This window comes from Vombatus ursinus, unplaced genomic scaffold (genome assembly GCF_900497805.2).
Source record: "Vombatus ursinus unplaced genomic scaffold, bare-nosed wombat genome assembly UNPS02001287.1, whole genome shotgun sequence".
Classification (NCBI taxonomy): domain Eukaryota; kingdom Metazoa; phylum Chordata; class Mammalia; order Diprotodontia; family Vombatidae; genus Vombatus; species Vombatus ursinus.
In genome coordinates, this window is record NW_020941065.1 from 11,366,570 (window position 1) to 11,384,093 (window position 17,524).

At 51.1% G+C, this 17,524-nt stretch overlaps 1 protein-coding gene and 1 long non-coding RNA gene across 2 annotated transcripts in view; one reads left to right on the forward strand and one right to left on the reverse strand.

Annotated features, from left to right (window-relative positions):
* Window positions 1-10,293, reverse strand: part of FOXN4 (forkhead box N4) — a 31,372-nt gene extending 21,079 nt beyond the window's left edge. Inside the window, exons 1-2 of the mRNA XM_027862295.1 lie at window positions 10,236-10,293; window positions 9,074-9,162 (exon numbers count right to left, since the gene is read on the reverse strand). Of these exons, the coding sequence (XP_027718096.1) occupies window positions 9,074-9,159 (86 nt within the window). The 5' untranslated portion in view covers window positions 9,160-9,162; window positions 10,236-10,293. The remainder of the gene's footprint in view (window positions 1-9,073; window positions 9,163-10,235) is intronic.
* A 1,827-nt stretch (window positions 10,294-12,120) lies between these two features.
* On the forward strand, window positions 12,121-17,135 carry LOC114043386. Its single transcript, XR_003569100.1, has 3 exons — window positions 12,121-12,271; window positions 14,638-14,731; window positions 16,910-17,135. It is a non-coding gene; the product is annotated as an uncharacterized LOC114043386 (long non-coding RNA).
* Window positions 17,136-17,524: the final 389 nt, after the last annotated feature.

Sequence of the window (17,524 nt, forward strand, 5' to 3'; positions counted from 1 at the left end):
AGGGGATGTCAGAACTGGGAGGGGCCTTGGAACAGGGGATGTCAGAAATGAAATGGTAATTTAAAGACCATCTAGTTCAGGCGTTCTTGTGGACTTGTGTGTGTTTTTAAAACAAAGTTCTAGAATTCTATTGCATTTTTCAATATAATGGGCATCATTTTATTTTATGTACTTAAAAATATGACTCTGAGAAGGGGTCCCTAGACTTCCCATGATGGCCCAAGGGTCCACGACACAAAAACAACAGCGTGTTTCTATAATGCTGTAAGGTTTGCAAAGCACATGATAAATATTAGCTTGTTTTAGCCTCACGATAATCCTGGGAGAGTGTTGCTATTATTGTCTCCTTTTTACAGTTGAGGAAAGTGAGGCAGGCAGACGTTAAGTGGATTGTGCAGGGTCATGAAGCTGAGGCCAGATTTGAACTCGGGTCGTCCTGAACCCAGGCCCAGGGCTCACTGATGGCTGCTCTCAGGGCCAGCTGTGTTCCAGGGGTTACTCTGTCTGCCAAGCAGGGTGTGGGGTGGAACGAGGGCCCCACCCCTCGACAGATGGGAAGGGGTTTGGGAGAGACTGATTCAGCAGCTCAGACCTGCAGGAAGCATGTGCACACTCACCCATGCCCACATACTCTCACACACACTCACATGCTCACACTCACACACACCCGTACACCCTCACACATTCACACTCACCCATGCCCACATACTCTCACGCACACTCACATGCTCACACACTTACACCCTCACACTCTCATCCCACAAACACGTAAGCTCACGGAATGACCATTCCCTGTCCCCCATGCCGCCCTTCAGAGGGAGCCGCTGCCTCAGTATCTCTTTGTCATCGAGCTAGGGGCCTCCAGACCAAAGCTCAGAGAGGTGTCTGGGAGGGTCAAGTGGTCACTGGCTCTGTCTGGCGTCACAGCAGCGGGGAAGGCCTTCCAACCCAAGGCTCAGAGCTCTAAAGCTGCAGGACCCCAGAGACTGTCCGGTCCAGTGGCCTTCAGAGGAAAATGAGACAGGGAGAAGGAGGAAGTGGCTTGTGCAATGTCACAGGAGAGGAAGCGGCAGACTCAGGATCTGAACACAGGTCCTCGGAGTCCAAATCTAGGATTCCACTATACCATGGTGCCTAGCACCCAGAATGCCATTTCTAGAAGGTGCTTAGAATCCAGAGCGTCAGAGCTGGGAGGGGCCTCAGAGCAGGGGATGGCAGGGCTGGGAGGGGCCTCAGAACAGGGGATGTCAGGGCTGGGAGGGGCCTCAGAACAGGGGATGGCAGGGCTGGGAGGGGCCTTAGAACAGGGGATGTCAGGGCTGGGAGGGCCTTAGAGATTATCCAAACCAACTCTTTCATTTAACAGATGAAGATACTGAGGCCAAGGTGGGGGAAGAGACTTGGGCAGGGTCACACAGCAGGTAGATGGCAGACCCCCCCCACCCCGGCCCCTAATCCAGTGCTCATTTCCCTAAATTGAACGTCTGGGTTGGGGGGGGCAGGGCCCCATCACCCTGCAACATCTCTAGGAACAGAAGCTTGGCCAGGAGCCGAGTGCTGAAGGGCCCTTCATCCCCCTCCCCCTGAGCCTTTGAAAGGCTCCTGCTGGCGCTGGGTGGTGGTGGCGGTGGCGGCTGCTGCCTCATCTGGGGAGGCCTGCACGGGGAAGCATCCCCTGATCGCTCCTGAGAGGCTGTGGCTGGCAGGGCCAGCTGCTGCCCATCCACTCCCTGCAGAGCCATTGAAGAGTAACGGCCTAGCCCTGAACAGCCCGGCGGGGGGAGGGGCTGTGGGGGCCCAGGCTGGGGGGGCACGGGTGGGGGGCAGGGTCCAGAGAGCCAGCGGCAGGGGATCTATCACTGAAAAACAGTTCCAAGGACGGAGCTGGAGTGGAGCAACCTGGCCAGACCTCGGGAGCTGTGCGGCTGGTGGCCAGAAGGCCGTAAGACTTTTCCAGGGCTTGTATCCAAAGGCAAAAGGGGATCAGCGCCTTTTCTCCCCCTTTGTCTAATAATGCATGAAAGTCTGCTCACTGTACCAAGTGTACCAGTGGATAGTTCTTGGGGAACCTGCCTGGTGAGGAAAGCACTGGACATGAAGTCAGGAAAAACCTGTGTACAGATCCTGCCTCAGATACACAAGCTATGTGACCTTGGACAAGTCACTCTCGTTCTCTGAGCCTCAATTTCCTCATTAGCAAAATGGGGTAGGGGACTGGACTCAATGACCGGCCCCAAAGCTATGATCAGCACTTGGCACAGTGCCTGGCACACAGTAGGTACTTAATAAGTGTTTATCGACTAACTGACCAGTTCTAAATCTATGACCAGCATTTAACACAGTGCTTAGCACAATAGTAGGGACTCAATATATGTTTGTTGACTGATGGACTCAATGACCAGCTCTAAATCTGCGACCAGCATTTAGCACAGTGGCTCACACACAGCAGGTGCTTAATAAGTGTTGGCTGACTTGATTCCTGTGACCTCCCAGGTCCCTTCCAGCTGTAATCTCTAATTCTCTGAGCTCCCGCCTGCAGAGAAGCCCGTGGGGAAAAGAAGAATGTCCAAATGCTGGTGTTTAGGGCCCGGCTAGTTTTCCTGGAGATGCTCAGAATTTTCCCAAACCTGAGCCCCATTAACACCATCCTCAGGGTGGTGGGGGGAGCCCCGGGCTTGGAATCAACGGACCCAGGCTCTTCCTCTGCCACTCTGCTAGCCGTGATACCTGAGGCAAGCCACCACTTCACTACCATCCGCAAAATGGGTGTCACAAAACACCTATGGAACTGTGCAGGACTCCAGCAGGTCTGTGATCACAGTCCCACTCCTGCTGTCCGTTCCATTCGGGTCTTGTCCTCCCATGAGCTCGTGGGGGTGAGTTGTGGGGGAAGGCTTTCCTCAGTTTCCCCACCCTGCACGTACGGTATTGATCTCTGTGGGTACTTGTCTCCTCCAACACAACTTAGCCCCTTGACCCCTGCTGATTCCATGACGCCATGGCTCGTCAGCGATTATCCCACTCGCTCCCTGCTGGACCACTCTCCCCGGGACCCCTTTGGAGACTGGAGTGAGCCAAGGGCACAGGGACAGGGCACGGCCTCTACCAGCGCAGGGCGGCACCCTTTCCACTCCCTAGAGCCTTAGAGAGACTTCCTCTTGGCGCACAGAGGCCAAGTGACTGGTCCAGGATCACGCAGTCAGGATGCGTCAGAAGCCAGACTCGAACTCAGGTCCTGCGGGCTCCAAGGCCAGCTTTCTAATCACTAGGCAACACCACCTCTCCATAAGGGCCACAGCTTTATGATACACTGGTACAGATTACTTCATTTGAGCCCCACAGTAACCCCGGGAGGTGAATGCTTTGGGCGTTATTATGCCCATTTGAACAGTTAGAAGACCTGCTGGTGACTCACACAGCTAAGGAGCCTCAGAAGTGGGATTTGAACTCGGGTCCTCTTGATGCCAAGGCTACCAGTCCTCCAAAGGCCACATCTCCCAGCCTCTTGCCTAATAACGACCGCCTTTCTATAGCCTCCAAGGCTTGCCAAGCTCTTTAGAATAGACACCAGGGGGGCCGCTAGGTAGCGCTAGGTAGAGCTCTGGCCTTGAAGTCAGGAGAACCTGAGTCAAAACCTGACCTCAGACACTTGACACTTACTAGCTGTGTGACCCTGGGCAAGTCACTTAACCCTGACTGCCTTACCAAAAAAAAAAAAAAAACAAAATAGAAAAAACAAACCAGACACCAGAGGCAGCTGGAGGCCCCAGGCCTGGGGTCAGAAGGTCCTTCCTTAGTTAAAATCCAGCCTCAGACACTTACGAGCTGTGTGACCCTGGGAAAGTCTCTTAGCCCATGTCTACCTCAGTTTCCCCAACTGTAAAATGGGAATCATAATAGCACCTACCCCACTCCAAGGATTGTTTTAAGGATCAAATGGGATGTTTGTAAAGGGCTCAGCACGGTGCCCCGCACATAGTAGGCCCTTACTTGTTTACATCCTTCATGCAGAGCCTATGAGAGAGGTTCTAGAGGCATTATTAGCCCCATTTTACAGATGAAGAAAATGAGGCTCAGAGCAGCTGTCACACAGCTATTCAGGACCAGAGGGTGGATTTGAACCTAGGGCTTTCTGACCCCGAGGCCAATGCCTGGCCCTCTTACTCCAGCATTAGTATATTGCAAGGATCCATGATAGTACCAGGGTAGGCACTCCTTCCTCTAACACAGAGCCCAAAGCGGCCCACAGAAAAGGCCTTAGATTTGGGATCCGAGCACTGAGCCTCAAATTGAGGCTCTGCCACTCAACCAACTCTGTGTCTTAGGTCGAGTCAACAAAACTCTCTGGGCCTCAGTTTCCCCATCTGTAAAATGGCCCAGATGTCCTCTGAGGTCCCTTCCAGCTCGAAGCTTCTGAGGCCCTCTGAATCCCTTCTGGTGCATGGGCCTCAGCTTCTCATCCAAAGGAAGAAGCTCAGAGGTGCCTCCCAGAATCGATGCTCCCCGTCACCCTCTTTGTTCTATGGCCAGCGCTCCGGGGATGGCCTTCTGGACACCCTTCTGTTAGTCTGTTACCAGGTCCTGGCCTGGAGACCTTCCGCGGTGCGTGTGGCCAGAACCCACGGTCACCTTAGTGCAACCAACAAGCAGAAGCGGGCAGCTGGGCCGGGCATGAACCCTGCCTCCCAAGCCTCCCGGCCCATGGAGCCCTGGGCATCTGGATCCCTCTCCCAGCCCTTCCGCTCCTGCCCCAAGGCCTCAGACAAACCGCTTCTCTCCATTCCAGTTGCTGCGACGGCTTCCTGTGGAATTCACTAGCTGCGTGACCTCACTCCCTCTCCGAGCCTCAGTTCCCCATAGCTAACTGGGAATAATTATGCACTTCAGACATTACAGGCTGGCTTTGAGAAACTGCTTGTAAACTTCAGGACTTCCAGGTGGCCCAGAGGATACTAGGCCAGAGTCAGGAAGGTCTCTCAGATGCTTACTAGCTGTATACCTCTGAGTTACTTAACCTCCGCCTGCCTCCGTTTCCTCATCTGTAAAATGGGGATGACGACAGTATCACCTACCTCCTGGGGTTGTTGTGAGGATAAAAGGAGACCACATTCGTAAAGCGCTTTTCAAGCCTTAAAACGCTATATATGTGTTAGCTACTATTACTGAGTTTGATTCTCAAACATGGGCTAATAATATTAGCTAGTAATAGCAAACATTTCTAAGGGGCCTTAAAGGTTTGCAAAGTACTTTACATGAATTAACTCACGTGCTCCTCACAACTCTGGGAGGAAGGGGCTACGGATCATCGCCATTTTACAGATGAGGAAACTGAGGCAGATGGAAGTGAAGTGAGTTGACCAAGGGCACAGAGGCAGCAGGTGCCCATCGACGTTGGTGGGAGAGTTTCTAGCTGGGAGCTCCTCAAGGGATTTAGTTGAAAACAACTGTGCCATTGTTGATGTCATTACCATATTATTATGAAGCTGAACTATTCACATCAGGTTTATACGACATATAGGCTGCTGTGAGGATAAATGAAGATAATGTGTATAAACTGCCAGATAAATGTTGGGGGTCCCCATGACCCCCAAGGTCTTTTCCAGCTTTGAGAGTCTGACTCCTTAAGTATCTACTATGCACCTACAGAGAAATAAGGCACTGACTCTGCCTTATGGAGCTCCCAGTCTAACAGATTCTCTTCCATAAAGCTAGAGGAAATCAAGGAATAAACCTGCTCATAAAGGGTTTGGAGATCCTCCCAGCTTAGGAAAGCTATCAGCCCTGCAGCTGGTCAGTGAGGCCGCCCTGTTTACTGTCCTCGAGCAGGGGGTGGCAGGGTTCAGACAACTCTGAGAAGGAGAAGAGAGACAGACAGAGACAAAGAGAGACAGAGAGACAGAGACAGAGACAGAGAGAGAAAAGAGACAGAGAGAGAGACAGACAGACAGAGACACAGAAAGACAGAGACAGAGAGACAAAGACAGAGAAAAAAGAGAGCCCAAGAGAGAGACAGAGATAGACAGAGAGACACAGAGAGACAGAGACAGAGAGACAGAGACAGACAGAGAGAGAAAGAGAGAGAGAGAGAGAGAGAGAGAGAGAGAGAGAGAGAGAGAGAGAGGGAGGGAGAGAGAGAGAGAGAGGAGAGCGAGAGAGACAGAAGGGGGGGAGGGGTCTCGGTTATGCCTGGAGAGTTCCATCCTCAGAGATCTTAGCAGGGGCAGATGGCCAGTTTTCAGCAGCCCCACCCAAAGCTAACACTGAGCTCACCATTAATTTGCTGTGTGAACTTGAGCATATCCTTTCCCTGGACCTCGGGCCTCAATTTCCTCCCCTGTGAGATTCTGAGATGAAACTCCCAGGCTGGCTGCTCTGACAGTCTGTGTTCAGAGACCCCTCCCATCCCCCTTACACTGTGCACTCCCAGAGGACAGGGGCTGTTCTGGCCTTTCTGGGCTTCGCCAGCACTTGGCACTTAGTAGGTGCTTACTGAATTCTCTTGCCCTGACTTCTCACACCCCACCTTCCTCAGTGGGGTCTACACCTCCTTCCACCATCCCATTATCCGTGCTCTGCCCTAATTCATTTTGCCTCTGGCCCAAAGCCCCTGAGGGACAGAAATGGCTGCTGCTTGGCCCAGGCCCAGGGTGAGTCGGGCTGGGATTCACAGGGCTCAATCTCCAGCGACCCCAGGACCCCTCCAGGCCCCACCGGCCTCCTCCTGCCGCTAACTGCCAGCCCCAGATCCCCCAGCCCCTCCTGGGGCAGGACCCGCCCGGGGCAGACAGCGGGAGAGTAAACGGAGCTGACAGGCCCATTCAGCCCCCAGCACTTGGCGCTCCCCCTGACCCAGCGCAACCACAACCGGCTTTCCCAGGGCTGAGGTGGCCGAGGAGGAACCAGGTCAGGGGAGGCCCCCTCCAGCCGCGGGGTCCGAAGACCTGGGCTGTGGCTCCCACCCAGCAGAGCCAGGCACCCCTAACCTCCATCTCTGCTCCACCAGGATGACTTGGGGCAGTCACTCCCTCACTCCTGGCCTCAGTGCACCCTTCTGTAAAGAGGGGATACATCTGCGAGGGTCCAAAGCTCCAGGAGACAGAGTGGAAGACCCCCAAACTCAGCCTTGGCTCTCTTATCCATAATCTGTTGGGGTGTTTTTGGGGGGTTGTGGGAGTGGTTCAATGAAGGGATTTGGAGATCAATTCTGTCAGGGGTGTTGGTCTAGGGACCCCCTCTCAGAATCATGCATTCAATTGCATAAGCCGAAATACTGGGGATCACAATGGAGGCTAATTATACTGAAATGCAGTTATCAACTCTTTTAAAATAAATTTATAGGCCCCAGGTTAAGAACCCCCAATGAGTAAAGCCTTCTCATTTGCTCTGGAGTCAGAAGGCATGAATTCAAATCCTCCCTCTGCCTGGGGTTCTTCTGTCAAATAAGAATGTTGGACAAGATGACCCAAGGTCCCTTCCAGCTCTGGACTTAGGGTCTGATGAGCCCAGAGCAGGTAAGGGACTTGTCTAAGGTCACACAGGTGGGACCAGGGGCAGTCCTTTGGAGTTCAGGGCCATTGTCTCCAAATCCAGGGTCTTTCCATTACACCAAGGCATTATTGATCAGTTTCTGGGAGGGGAATGAGTTTGAAAAAGAGGGCCCGTGTCCTTCTTCCGGGCTCATAATCTCTTATTCGATACCTGGATGACCTTTAGGTCCAAAGTCGCATGCTTCCATTAAGTGAGCATGTCCTGGGCCCTTCCAAGTTTTCCATGGTCAGTCTATGGGACGGATCCTGTCCCTGTGTCCCTACTGCACAAACATATTTGTATACACGCACACGTACACATACACACACACATACATGCACACACACTTCACTAACTTCCCTTTGGCCAAGTCTTTAAGAAGGTGGAGAGAGGAAGGTCTGAGGGATGTCTGTGTGGGGGAGGGGAGAAGTCTGATCTCTCACCCAAACCCTGCTGCCCACCCAGGGGAAGAGAGGGAAATGACTCCTATTTCTGTAGTGACTTCAGGTTTAAAAACCCCTTCTTAGCAGATGAGCAGTGCAAATATCATGCCCATTTTACAAGAGGAAACAGCAAGTCAAGGGATTATAATAATAATAGCAGCTAACATTTACATGGTTCTGTAAGGTTTCCAAAACCCTTTATGTATATTATCTCATTTGATCCTCTCAAGGGAGGTGCTGTGATTATTCCCATTTTCCAGATGAGAAAACTGAGGCTAAAGGAGGTTAAGTGACTTGCCCAAGGGTTACTTACACAGCTAGTGAGTATTAAAGGCACAATTTGAACTCTATACCCAACCAGAAGAGGTCTTAGCCACCATCTAGCCCAGCCCTGTCATGTTTCTTTGTTTGTCTGTTTTTTTAAACAGATGGTAAAACTGAAGCCCAAAGAGAGAGACTCATACGTGTACTAAGGAGCTGAGCTGGGATTTGAACCCAAGGCCCTCTAATTACTCCTGTCATCCAGTAGAATGATCAAGGAGGTGCCCAACACACACTTGGAGGAAGCGGCTGGGGCCTGATTCGAACCTTTGCACCTGGACTGCAGGATCTTCCTGCTACCCCCAACAAGGCTGTCTCGGGGGTGCCTGCCCCCTAGCCCCTCAATCACAACAGGGTGCTCTCTGCTGCCCCCAGACCTTGGAGGGAAGGGGCAGGGAAGTGCGCTGTGTCCCCCACCCTGGGGGCTGCTCTGGGGGCATCCCCACCCCCCAAAGCTTTTTAAAACACATCATGAAATGCTCTAATTGCCCCCCCCCCCCCAGCTGGAGGACTCCATAGAACCCAACACGGGAGGCTTCAGGGCCGGCTTGAATACAGAACGGAGGGGAGAGTTTCACAGCTGAGCCTGAAAGGCCAGTTTGGGGAGGAACGGGCTGCCTTAGGAGGCTGAACCCCAAAACCTGCAGCTCCTTCCGTGGTCCCAGCATCACCTCTGTGGGCTAGCCACAGTAAGCAATCACTTTGGGAGGGGTGGAGATGGCAGGATTTCTGAACCCCTGCTTTTCCGACCGTAATTTGCAACAAAAAAAACAATCCCTCACCTGTATTCCTGCGAAGAAGGGTGAAGATTTTGCCCTGAATTTCTAAGGATTCCTGACATTATGGTTGTGATGTCACTTTCTATCATCTCCTTGGGGGGAAAAAGAGACAAAAACTTGGTTAGGGAGGTGAGCTAGATGCGAAACAACTCAGCTGTTCAAGAGAAAGGATCTGCAAGAGTCAGCAGCGTGTGTGTGTGTGTGTGTGTGTGTGTGTGTGTGAGAGAGAGAGAGAGAGAGAGAGAGAGAGAGAGAGAGAGAGAGAAGAAATGGAGGAGGAGGAGACAGAGGAGAGATAGAGGAGAAAGGGAAGATGGAAATGAGTGGGAAAGAAAGGAAAGAAGGGAAAGAGGAGGAGAGATGAAAGAGGAAAGAATAAGAAATAAAGAAAAAAGGAAATTAGAGAGAAGGAAAATAGGAGGGAAGAGAGAAGAATAAGATGAAAAAGGAGAAGAAAGGGAGAGAGGAAAGGAGAAAAGAGAAAAAGAAAAAGGAGAAAGAGAAGAGGAAAATGGGTGGGAAGGCAGAAAAGAGGGAGAAGATGGGAGGGAAAAAAAGGGAGATAGAAAAGAGCGAAACACTTGAGAGACCAAAGGATAATATAAAAAAGAGAGAGGAAGAAAGAGAAGGGAGAAGAGAGGGAGAGAGAGAGAGCAGAGATGAGAGGAAGAGGGACAGAAAGAGATGGAGAGGGAGGGAGAGAGAGAGGAAAAGAGGGAGGAGAGAAAAAAGGAAGAGGGAGGGAGGGGGAGAGAGAGAGAGAGAAAGACAGAGGATGGGGGAGGAGAGGAATGAGAGAAAAAGAGAGGAAGAAGAAAGAAAAAAGAGATGAGGGAGGGGGAGAAGAAAGTAAGAGGGAGAGAAAAAGAAGGGGGAAGAGAGAGAGAAAGAGAGAGGGAAGCCGGAGAGTGTGAGGGAGAGACAGAGGGAGAGAGACAGACAGACAGAGACAGAGAGGAGAGGGAGGGGGAGAAGCGAGGAGCGAGAGAACGCACTCCCAGGGTCTCTGGACGCCCCCCACCCACAATTTTCAAAGCCTCACTCCACCTTTGAGAAGTCAAGTCAAAAAGCGTTTATTAGGCTCCCACTACACGCCCGGCGCGGTGCTAAGCGCTGGGGATACAACGAAAGGGGGGACACAGATTGTACGCGAACCAAGGACCACCTGGAGAAGGGGAGCCGGGCTTCCTCGTCCCTAAGGGCGGATCCCGGGCAGGGAGGCGAACGTCACCACGTGAAGATGTTCTGGAATCCCCGGACCCCCAGGGGCTCGGTCGTCCAGTCCATGCCTCTCCGCCCCTCGCCCCCCATCTACCACCCCCGGTATACGCGGTTCCCACGCTCGGTCCGCTCGGGAAGGCAGGCTGGAGGCGCACCAGGGGCCGTTGCTATCCCGACAAACGCAAACACTGCCTGCTCCTCTGCGGAGCGACAGCGGCACCTGCGAGGGCACGGTCTGGGGCGGGGAGTTCTTTCCAGCAAGCCCGAAATGCATCCAAGGCGGGGAGCACTTAGAGCCACCAGGAAAGACCCTCCTCCCTCCAAAAAACAGGCTCTAAAAAACTCCAGTACAGAACAACCCCCAAATCCTATGCATTTAAAGAGCTACGGTATGGTACCAATAGGTTTCCCAAAGCGCCGCGCATGAGACGGCCGCGAAAGAGAAAGGCAGCCGCTCGGGGCAGGCGCCCTCCTCGGAGCGCCCTGTAGCATCCCGGAGCAGTCTGCAAACCCGGGCTCGCCAAGCGGGAAACGAGCCCGCTTCCCCGCACCTGCCCCACGGGCGAGATGCTGGCGTGGGGATGCAAGCAGAGGGAACGTGGCAAAAGGCTGTACCTGATAGCGAGCTGGGCGGCGGCTGCGACTGCACCTCTGTGGCCTCTATGGGAATCCCCCTCGCTCTCGCTCGCCCGCCCGCTCGCTCTTGCACACCCGGCTTTGCACGATCAGCCTCCCAACCGTTTTCAAATTTCCCTCTCAGGAGCTGTCCAGCCTGGGAGCATGCGCAGTGGGCAGAAGGGGGGTGTGTGCTGGGCAGGGTCAGCTCTGGGGCAGGGTCAAGGGGATTGCCGCATTTCCCAGCAGTCCCCCCCAGCCCCCACCCGCAGCCTCTCCCCGGAGCGCCTGCTAGCAGCTTCTTGCAAGCGGCGGTGGGGGGTGGGGGGGGAGACCCGCTCCACCCCCACTCCCACTCCCAAAGTGGGCTGGAGCCAGTAAAGAATGGGGAGGGGGAGAGCAAGAGGAACCTCCTGGGGACTTTCAGGGGGTGCTGGAAGCCAGGGGAGAATTGCAATAGTCTGAGGCAGAAAGTTGCCAAGATTCCTGATGCGCCCAAACTTTCCTTGCACCAGAGTTCCCGGGAGGAGGAGGAGGGGAGATGATCTCCAAGCTCCCGTCCAGCTTTAAATCTACCACTCAATTCCTATCGCCCCAAGAAGGTGGGGTTGCTAGGGGCCACCTGCAGGGCGGTGGAGGGGCCAGCCACCGCGCCTCCCTGCTCAGCGCCAGGTGCACCACCTGCGCCGGCCCCTTTAAGAGAGCTGCGCCCGGCGGGTCCCGGCGCCAGCTCGAGGCTGGGGGGGGGGGGTGTTTGAGAAGGGAGCGCTCGCGCCGGATGCCTCCACCTGCTCCCGAGGGGGGGGGAGCACGTCAGGGCAGGCGCTACCACCGCCGCCTCCGCCCCCATCCCACCCCCGGCCTGCGAGGCCCGGGTGAGCCCGTCCGGCGCGCGGCGGCCGCGGAGCGCGGAGAGCGTGCGGGCCGCAGCGGGGCCGGAGCGCCGGCCGGGAGGAGGGAGAGGAGGCGGGCGCCAAGCCGTTGGGGGGAGGGAGCCCACGCCCCCTGCCCCGCGGCGGCTTGGGCTCCGGCTCTTCCGCGCCGCTCGGCCCGCGCCTCGCCCGCTCCTCCTCCGCGGGAAAGGTGGCGCGCGGCGGGCCTGGGGGGAGGGGGGAGCCTGGGAGGAGGTCAGAGGTCGCCAGCGGTCCTGGGGGGAGGGGCCGCGCGCACGTGTGCTCGGAGGCTCGGCAGCCTGAGCGCCCAAGCAGGCGGGGGAACTCCCGGGGAGTGAGGGACGAGATATGGAGGTCACAGGTCACCAGCGAACCTACCGTGGTGTGGAAAGGAGGTGTTGCAATGCTTACAGCAGCATCTGTATGGCCGTTTATGATTGCCTTAGACGCCTGTGCTTGTGTTCCCTGGGAGGTAGGTGCTACTAGTATCCCCGTTTTGCAGATGGGGAAGTCGACTGAGGGGAAGTGACTTGCCCAGGGTCACCCAGCTAGTAAGTGGCCGAGGCAGACTCCCCGCTCGGGTATTACTGACGCCAGCCTACTCAAGTGAACAAGCATTCGAGAATCACCCCTCTGTGGACCTGGCACAGTGCTTAGCTGCTGGCGGTACAAAGAAAGGCAAAAAACATTCAAATCTGGCCTCAGACACTTGACACTTACTAGCAGGGTGACCCTGGGCAAGTCACGTAACGCCGATTCCCTCACAAAAAAAAAAAAGGCAAAAAACAGTACCTGCTTTCAAGGAGCTGTCAGTCTAGTTGGAGAAACAAGTGTACAAACAAGATAGATAGAGGATCCAGTACAATACTTATCCATGCTGCCCACTAATAAAAGGGAGAATTTATAAAGTGCTTAACATATGTTTATTTCATTTGGTCGTTAAATGAGGTTCCTGCAATATCCCCATTTTACAGATGAGGAAAGAAAGAAAGGCACGGAGAGGTGGAGGGGATCTGCTTAAGGTCACACATCAGGCGCTCTTACTATTCCTCTTTTACAGATGAGGAAACTGAGTCAGAGAAGGGTAAAGCAACTTGCCCAGGATCACATTGATAGCCACTGTCAAAGGCACTATTTAGATCCTGGTCTTCCTGATTCTAAATCCAGCACTTTTATCCACTGTGCCACACCCTAATGTCTAATAATAATAGCCAATAGTGCTTTCAAGTTTGTAAAGTTCCTTGTAATATGTATCTCATTTAATTCTCAGCACAACCCAGGGAGGTAGGTCCCTGTACATACTTTGCTTGGTCATAGGATTTAGAGCAGGAAGGATCCTAGAGAGCCTCTAATAATTTACAAGAGCAAGAGATCTGGGGGGGGGGGGGAGAAGACTTGAAGGTCATAGGTCACCAGCAAACCTGAGATGAGGGCAGTGTTGGAAGCAGGTACATAAATCTGGGATAAACTTCTTTCCAACAGGGATCATTTCATTCTTTGTACTTGTATCCCCATTGCCTGATAAGTAGTAGTCCATAAGTAGATGCATATTGCCCATCAAATTTATCAAATCTTAATGTTGAGAGCAGAAACAGGGCATCTAGTTCGCATACGTACCCGTCAGTTATGGAGTCAAGAACCTGAGGGAGGAGCAGGAAAGACAGTCACCAAGGAACTGCAGTTGAGGGGTTTGATGGAGTCCGGTATATGCATTCCTGTGACAAGATTCAGAACAGGAAGGAACCTTAGGGTCTAAGATCCTTTCTCTCCTTATCTGTTAAATGGGGATAGGATTAGCACCTTCCTACCAGGATTGTTGTGAGGCTTAAGTCAAATAATACATGTAAAGTGCCTTATAAACCTAAAGCATCATGTATTGTTATATACACACACATATGTATATATGCACATACATTTTATTTACATATATAGTATATTTTAATGTATGGTAAGTTAATCATACTGATACATAATAATATATTATTCTTTATTGCAAGCTATTTTTATTTTAGAGAGAGTCCTAAGTAAGGGCAAGAGCTGAAGGGGAGTAGATTTGAGGGTCAGAGGTCAACAGAACCCGAGGGAGGAAGTGGAGTGGTTGAATAACAGAGGGGGAGTTTACCAGGTTTTAGGATTTAGACTGGGAAGAGGCCTTAGAGAATATCTCATTCATCCCCACCCCTACTCCTGTAAGCATTTTTGAGTGGTCTCAGGATGAGAGCTGGGTGGTGGAGCAGAAGGTGAAGAAAGGTGAGCAGAGAGCCAGGAAAAGCCAGGTGGGAGTGGGTGCAGGCGTAGAACATTCATAAGATCATCCGGCATCTAGCCCAATTCTGGATACAGGAAGGCACTTCGTAAATGCTTATTAACTAATCCAGCCCAGTGAGAAGGGAGAACTGAAGGTCAGGAGACAACAGCCAGCCTGGGATTGAGGATTGGGGAGATAGTAGGGTCTATAGGTCTGGGTACCCCCTCCCCGTTCTGTCCCTCCTGACCAGAATGCAGTCCCTCCCCGCCCCTGCTTTTCAGGGTTCAGCTCATGTGCCTCTTTCTTTAGAAAAGCCTCCACAATCATCTGCAAGCTTATCCTTGTACATGTGGCCTCCTCCTATTAGCAGCATTTTGGAGCGGAAAGAAGGCAAGCCAGAAAGACCTGGGTTCAAGTTCAGATAGTGACCTACACTGGCTCAGGAACTAGGCCAGGGACTTAACCCCTCTTGGCAGGTCTCCAAGACCAGGGGGTAGGGGTGGGGGTTTTAACCCTTAAATAGATTTCAGATCATTTGAACTTGGATGGGGAAACAATTACATCTTTATTTTCTCTGATCTTTTTTGTAGCCCTGTGTATTTTATGCCTTTAAAACCATGATTCTGAGAAGGGCCCATCTCCTTCACTGGACTAACTGCCTGAGGGGTCCGTGCCACAAGCAAGGTGAAGAAACTTGTTTTAAGATTGTAAATTGCAGGAGGCAGCTAGGTGGTGCAGTGGATAGAGCACCGGCCCTGGAGTCAGGAAGACCTGAGTTCAAATCCAGCCTCAGACACTTGACACTTACTACCTGTGTGACCCTAGGCAAGTCACTTAACCCCATTGCCTAGCAAAAGAAAAAAAAACCCAAAGATTGCCCTCCTTGAGGGCAGGGCATTTTTTTTTTCATTTTGTCTGTATGTCTCCAGCACTTAGTATGGTGCCTTCTGCCTGGTAGGCATTAAATAATGCTTCCCATTATGGATTATGTGACCTTGAACAAATGATTAAAGCTCTCTGGGCCTCTTCATCTGCAAAATGAGCAGACTGGATTTGATAAACTCTAATGGTCTGATCCTATGAGGTTCTCATCAGAGCTGGAAGGGACCTGACAGAAAACTTAGTCTAATCCCTCTCATCTCCCTCCCCCCTCCAATTTAGGGAAGAGATGGGAAAGGAAGGAATAAGCATTTATTAAGTGCCTACTATGTGCCTGGCACTGTGTATTTACAAATGAGAGGTAGAACTGCATTCTGGGTCCCCTCCAACGAATCCAGTGGCTTTATTCTACTGTATTAAGTCAGTTGTCACTGATTCTGCTACCCTCCCTGCCCTTGGGGGTCATGGAGTAGAAAGCCCTATATTTGGAATCAAAAGCCTGGCACTGGAATCCAGCTCTGTACTTAGTACCTAAATGTCAGTCCTAAGTAAGTCATTTCACCTCTGTGCCCACCCACCCCTCGGTTTCCTCATCTGAAGGAGGTGTTGGGTTAAATTAGCTCTGTGGACCCTTCTAGCTGTACATCTCTGATTATGCCATGCCAGAAACCCCATAGGATCACAGAAAGTTAAGAGCTGGAAAGGACGTTGAAGATCATCTACTGTAATTGGGTATTACAGACAGAAAGAAAAGGCCAGAGAGGTGAAATAACTAAGTAGCAGGACTCAGTCTGTAACCCAAAATCTCCAGCTTGGAAGCTGCTTCTGGTGACCCGGGGCCACCCTCCCTTGGAAAATGTCTGGGAGAAGTAGCGTTTGTGAGAGATTTGTCATTGTAATCCTACCACATCTTGAATTTAACAAAAACTCCAGCTTCTAGCCACAAGGGCCAGGTCCACCTCGTGTTCCAATAGTGTTTTACTGACCACTGAGAAAGGAGCAATTTTACCTTGTAGAGTGAGAACTGTGGGCTGTAGCTTATCCTAACCGATGGCTTGGAAGCCTTTTCCACCATCTGTTTAACCAGGAGAATGACCCAGGGCTCCCAGGATAGGCACAGTTTCATTTTTCATTCATCAGAGTGGCGGCAAGGAGGAGAAACCGTGGGGCTGGGATCTTTGGCCAAGCTCCAGTTCACTGTGAATTCTCTTCTCAGAGAACCTGCAGTCCCTGACTCTTCCTATTCCAGAAATAAAGAGACCACCTTTCACTCCCTGGAGGAAGAGGTATATAAGTGTTAAGTTAAGGTTGTGAAGGCAGCATTTCCATTTCTCCTTTTCATGTGTCTTAGCTTCATGCATCCGGACAATCCATTCTTCTGCCTGGCATTAAAAACATCTTTGAAGTTGAGCAGACAATGGGCACTTTTTATATTAAGTACACAGTAAGCTACAAACTCTTTCTATACAAAGGCAGAGGTTAAAGAATTCATAAACTATGCAAATCATTTTGGTTTACTTCCATTAATCTTTAAAATGCTTGAAAATGAACATGAATAACCTAATTTTACAACTACATTTTGAAAATTAATTCTGTATCTTCAAACTGATTTGTTTAAAAAAAAAAAACAACCAAAAAACTCAGAAGTAAAATGAGTCCAATTTATAAACTCTCTTGTGTTTTAGAATACATAAGTAAACAAGAGAAATATTTTAGTTTGGTTTGAAGTTGATGTTTACATGTGGCCTTTCTGTCCTAAGTTCAAGTATTTTTAAAAGTTATTTTTCTTAGCCTGTGAATATTTAACTCACTCTAGAGATTTGGAGCCCTACCTTCCTCCATATGTGTATGTATAAAATATATATATATATATATATATATATATTTGCTCTTAAACTAAATTTTATTGACGTCTTTTGTTTTTTACATCTCAGTTGTTTCTGGGTAGGGAAAGCCCAAAAACTGCCTCTCTGATTCTCGCAGATGCACGTAAGAGATCTTGCCACCAGGATTCCCCCTGGGCCTAATATGACCGATCTAATTCATCGGAGCTCTGAGTTGGAGGAAATCTTGTGTGTGACAAAAGGCCCTCATCTCACATGAAGTCTTCCCCAATGAGGCAGAAGTGATTAAAATCCCGCCCACTAAAGTGAAACAGTATGTGTCTTCTATTCTCTCCAGTTGCATATAACGTAAAATCGCTGTCTTGGTTCCATAATTTTTGTACTGCCTTTCTGTTTGCTACTCGAGCTCATAAAATCCGTAAGACAAGGATTATGGTTGGGTTTTTCTTTTTCCCCCTATTTCAGACTCTTCTTTCTGAAGGACCTGGTCTGTGCTTTAAAACCTATAGATACTTAACAAGATAAATGCTAGTTATTGATCACGACAAATAAAAACAAGAAAGAAACAGTAAACAAGCCATTACTGAGCTCCTACTGGGCTAAGTCCTGGAAATACAAAGAAAGACAAAAAGAAAAAGCAATCGCAGCTCCAAGGAGTCTGATGGGGGAGACAGCAGGCAGTCCACTATGTGCAGATAAGGTGTGTGTAGGACGAATTGGAGGTAATCAGCCAAAGGATGGCGCCAGCATAAAG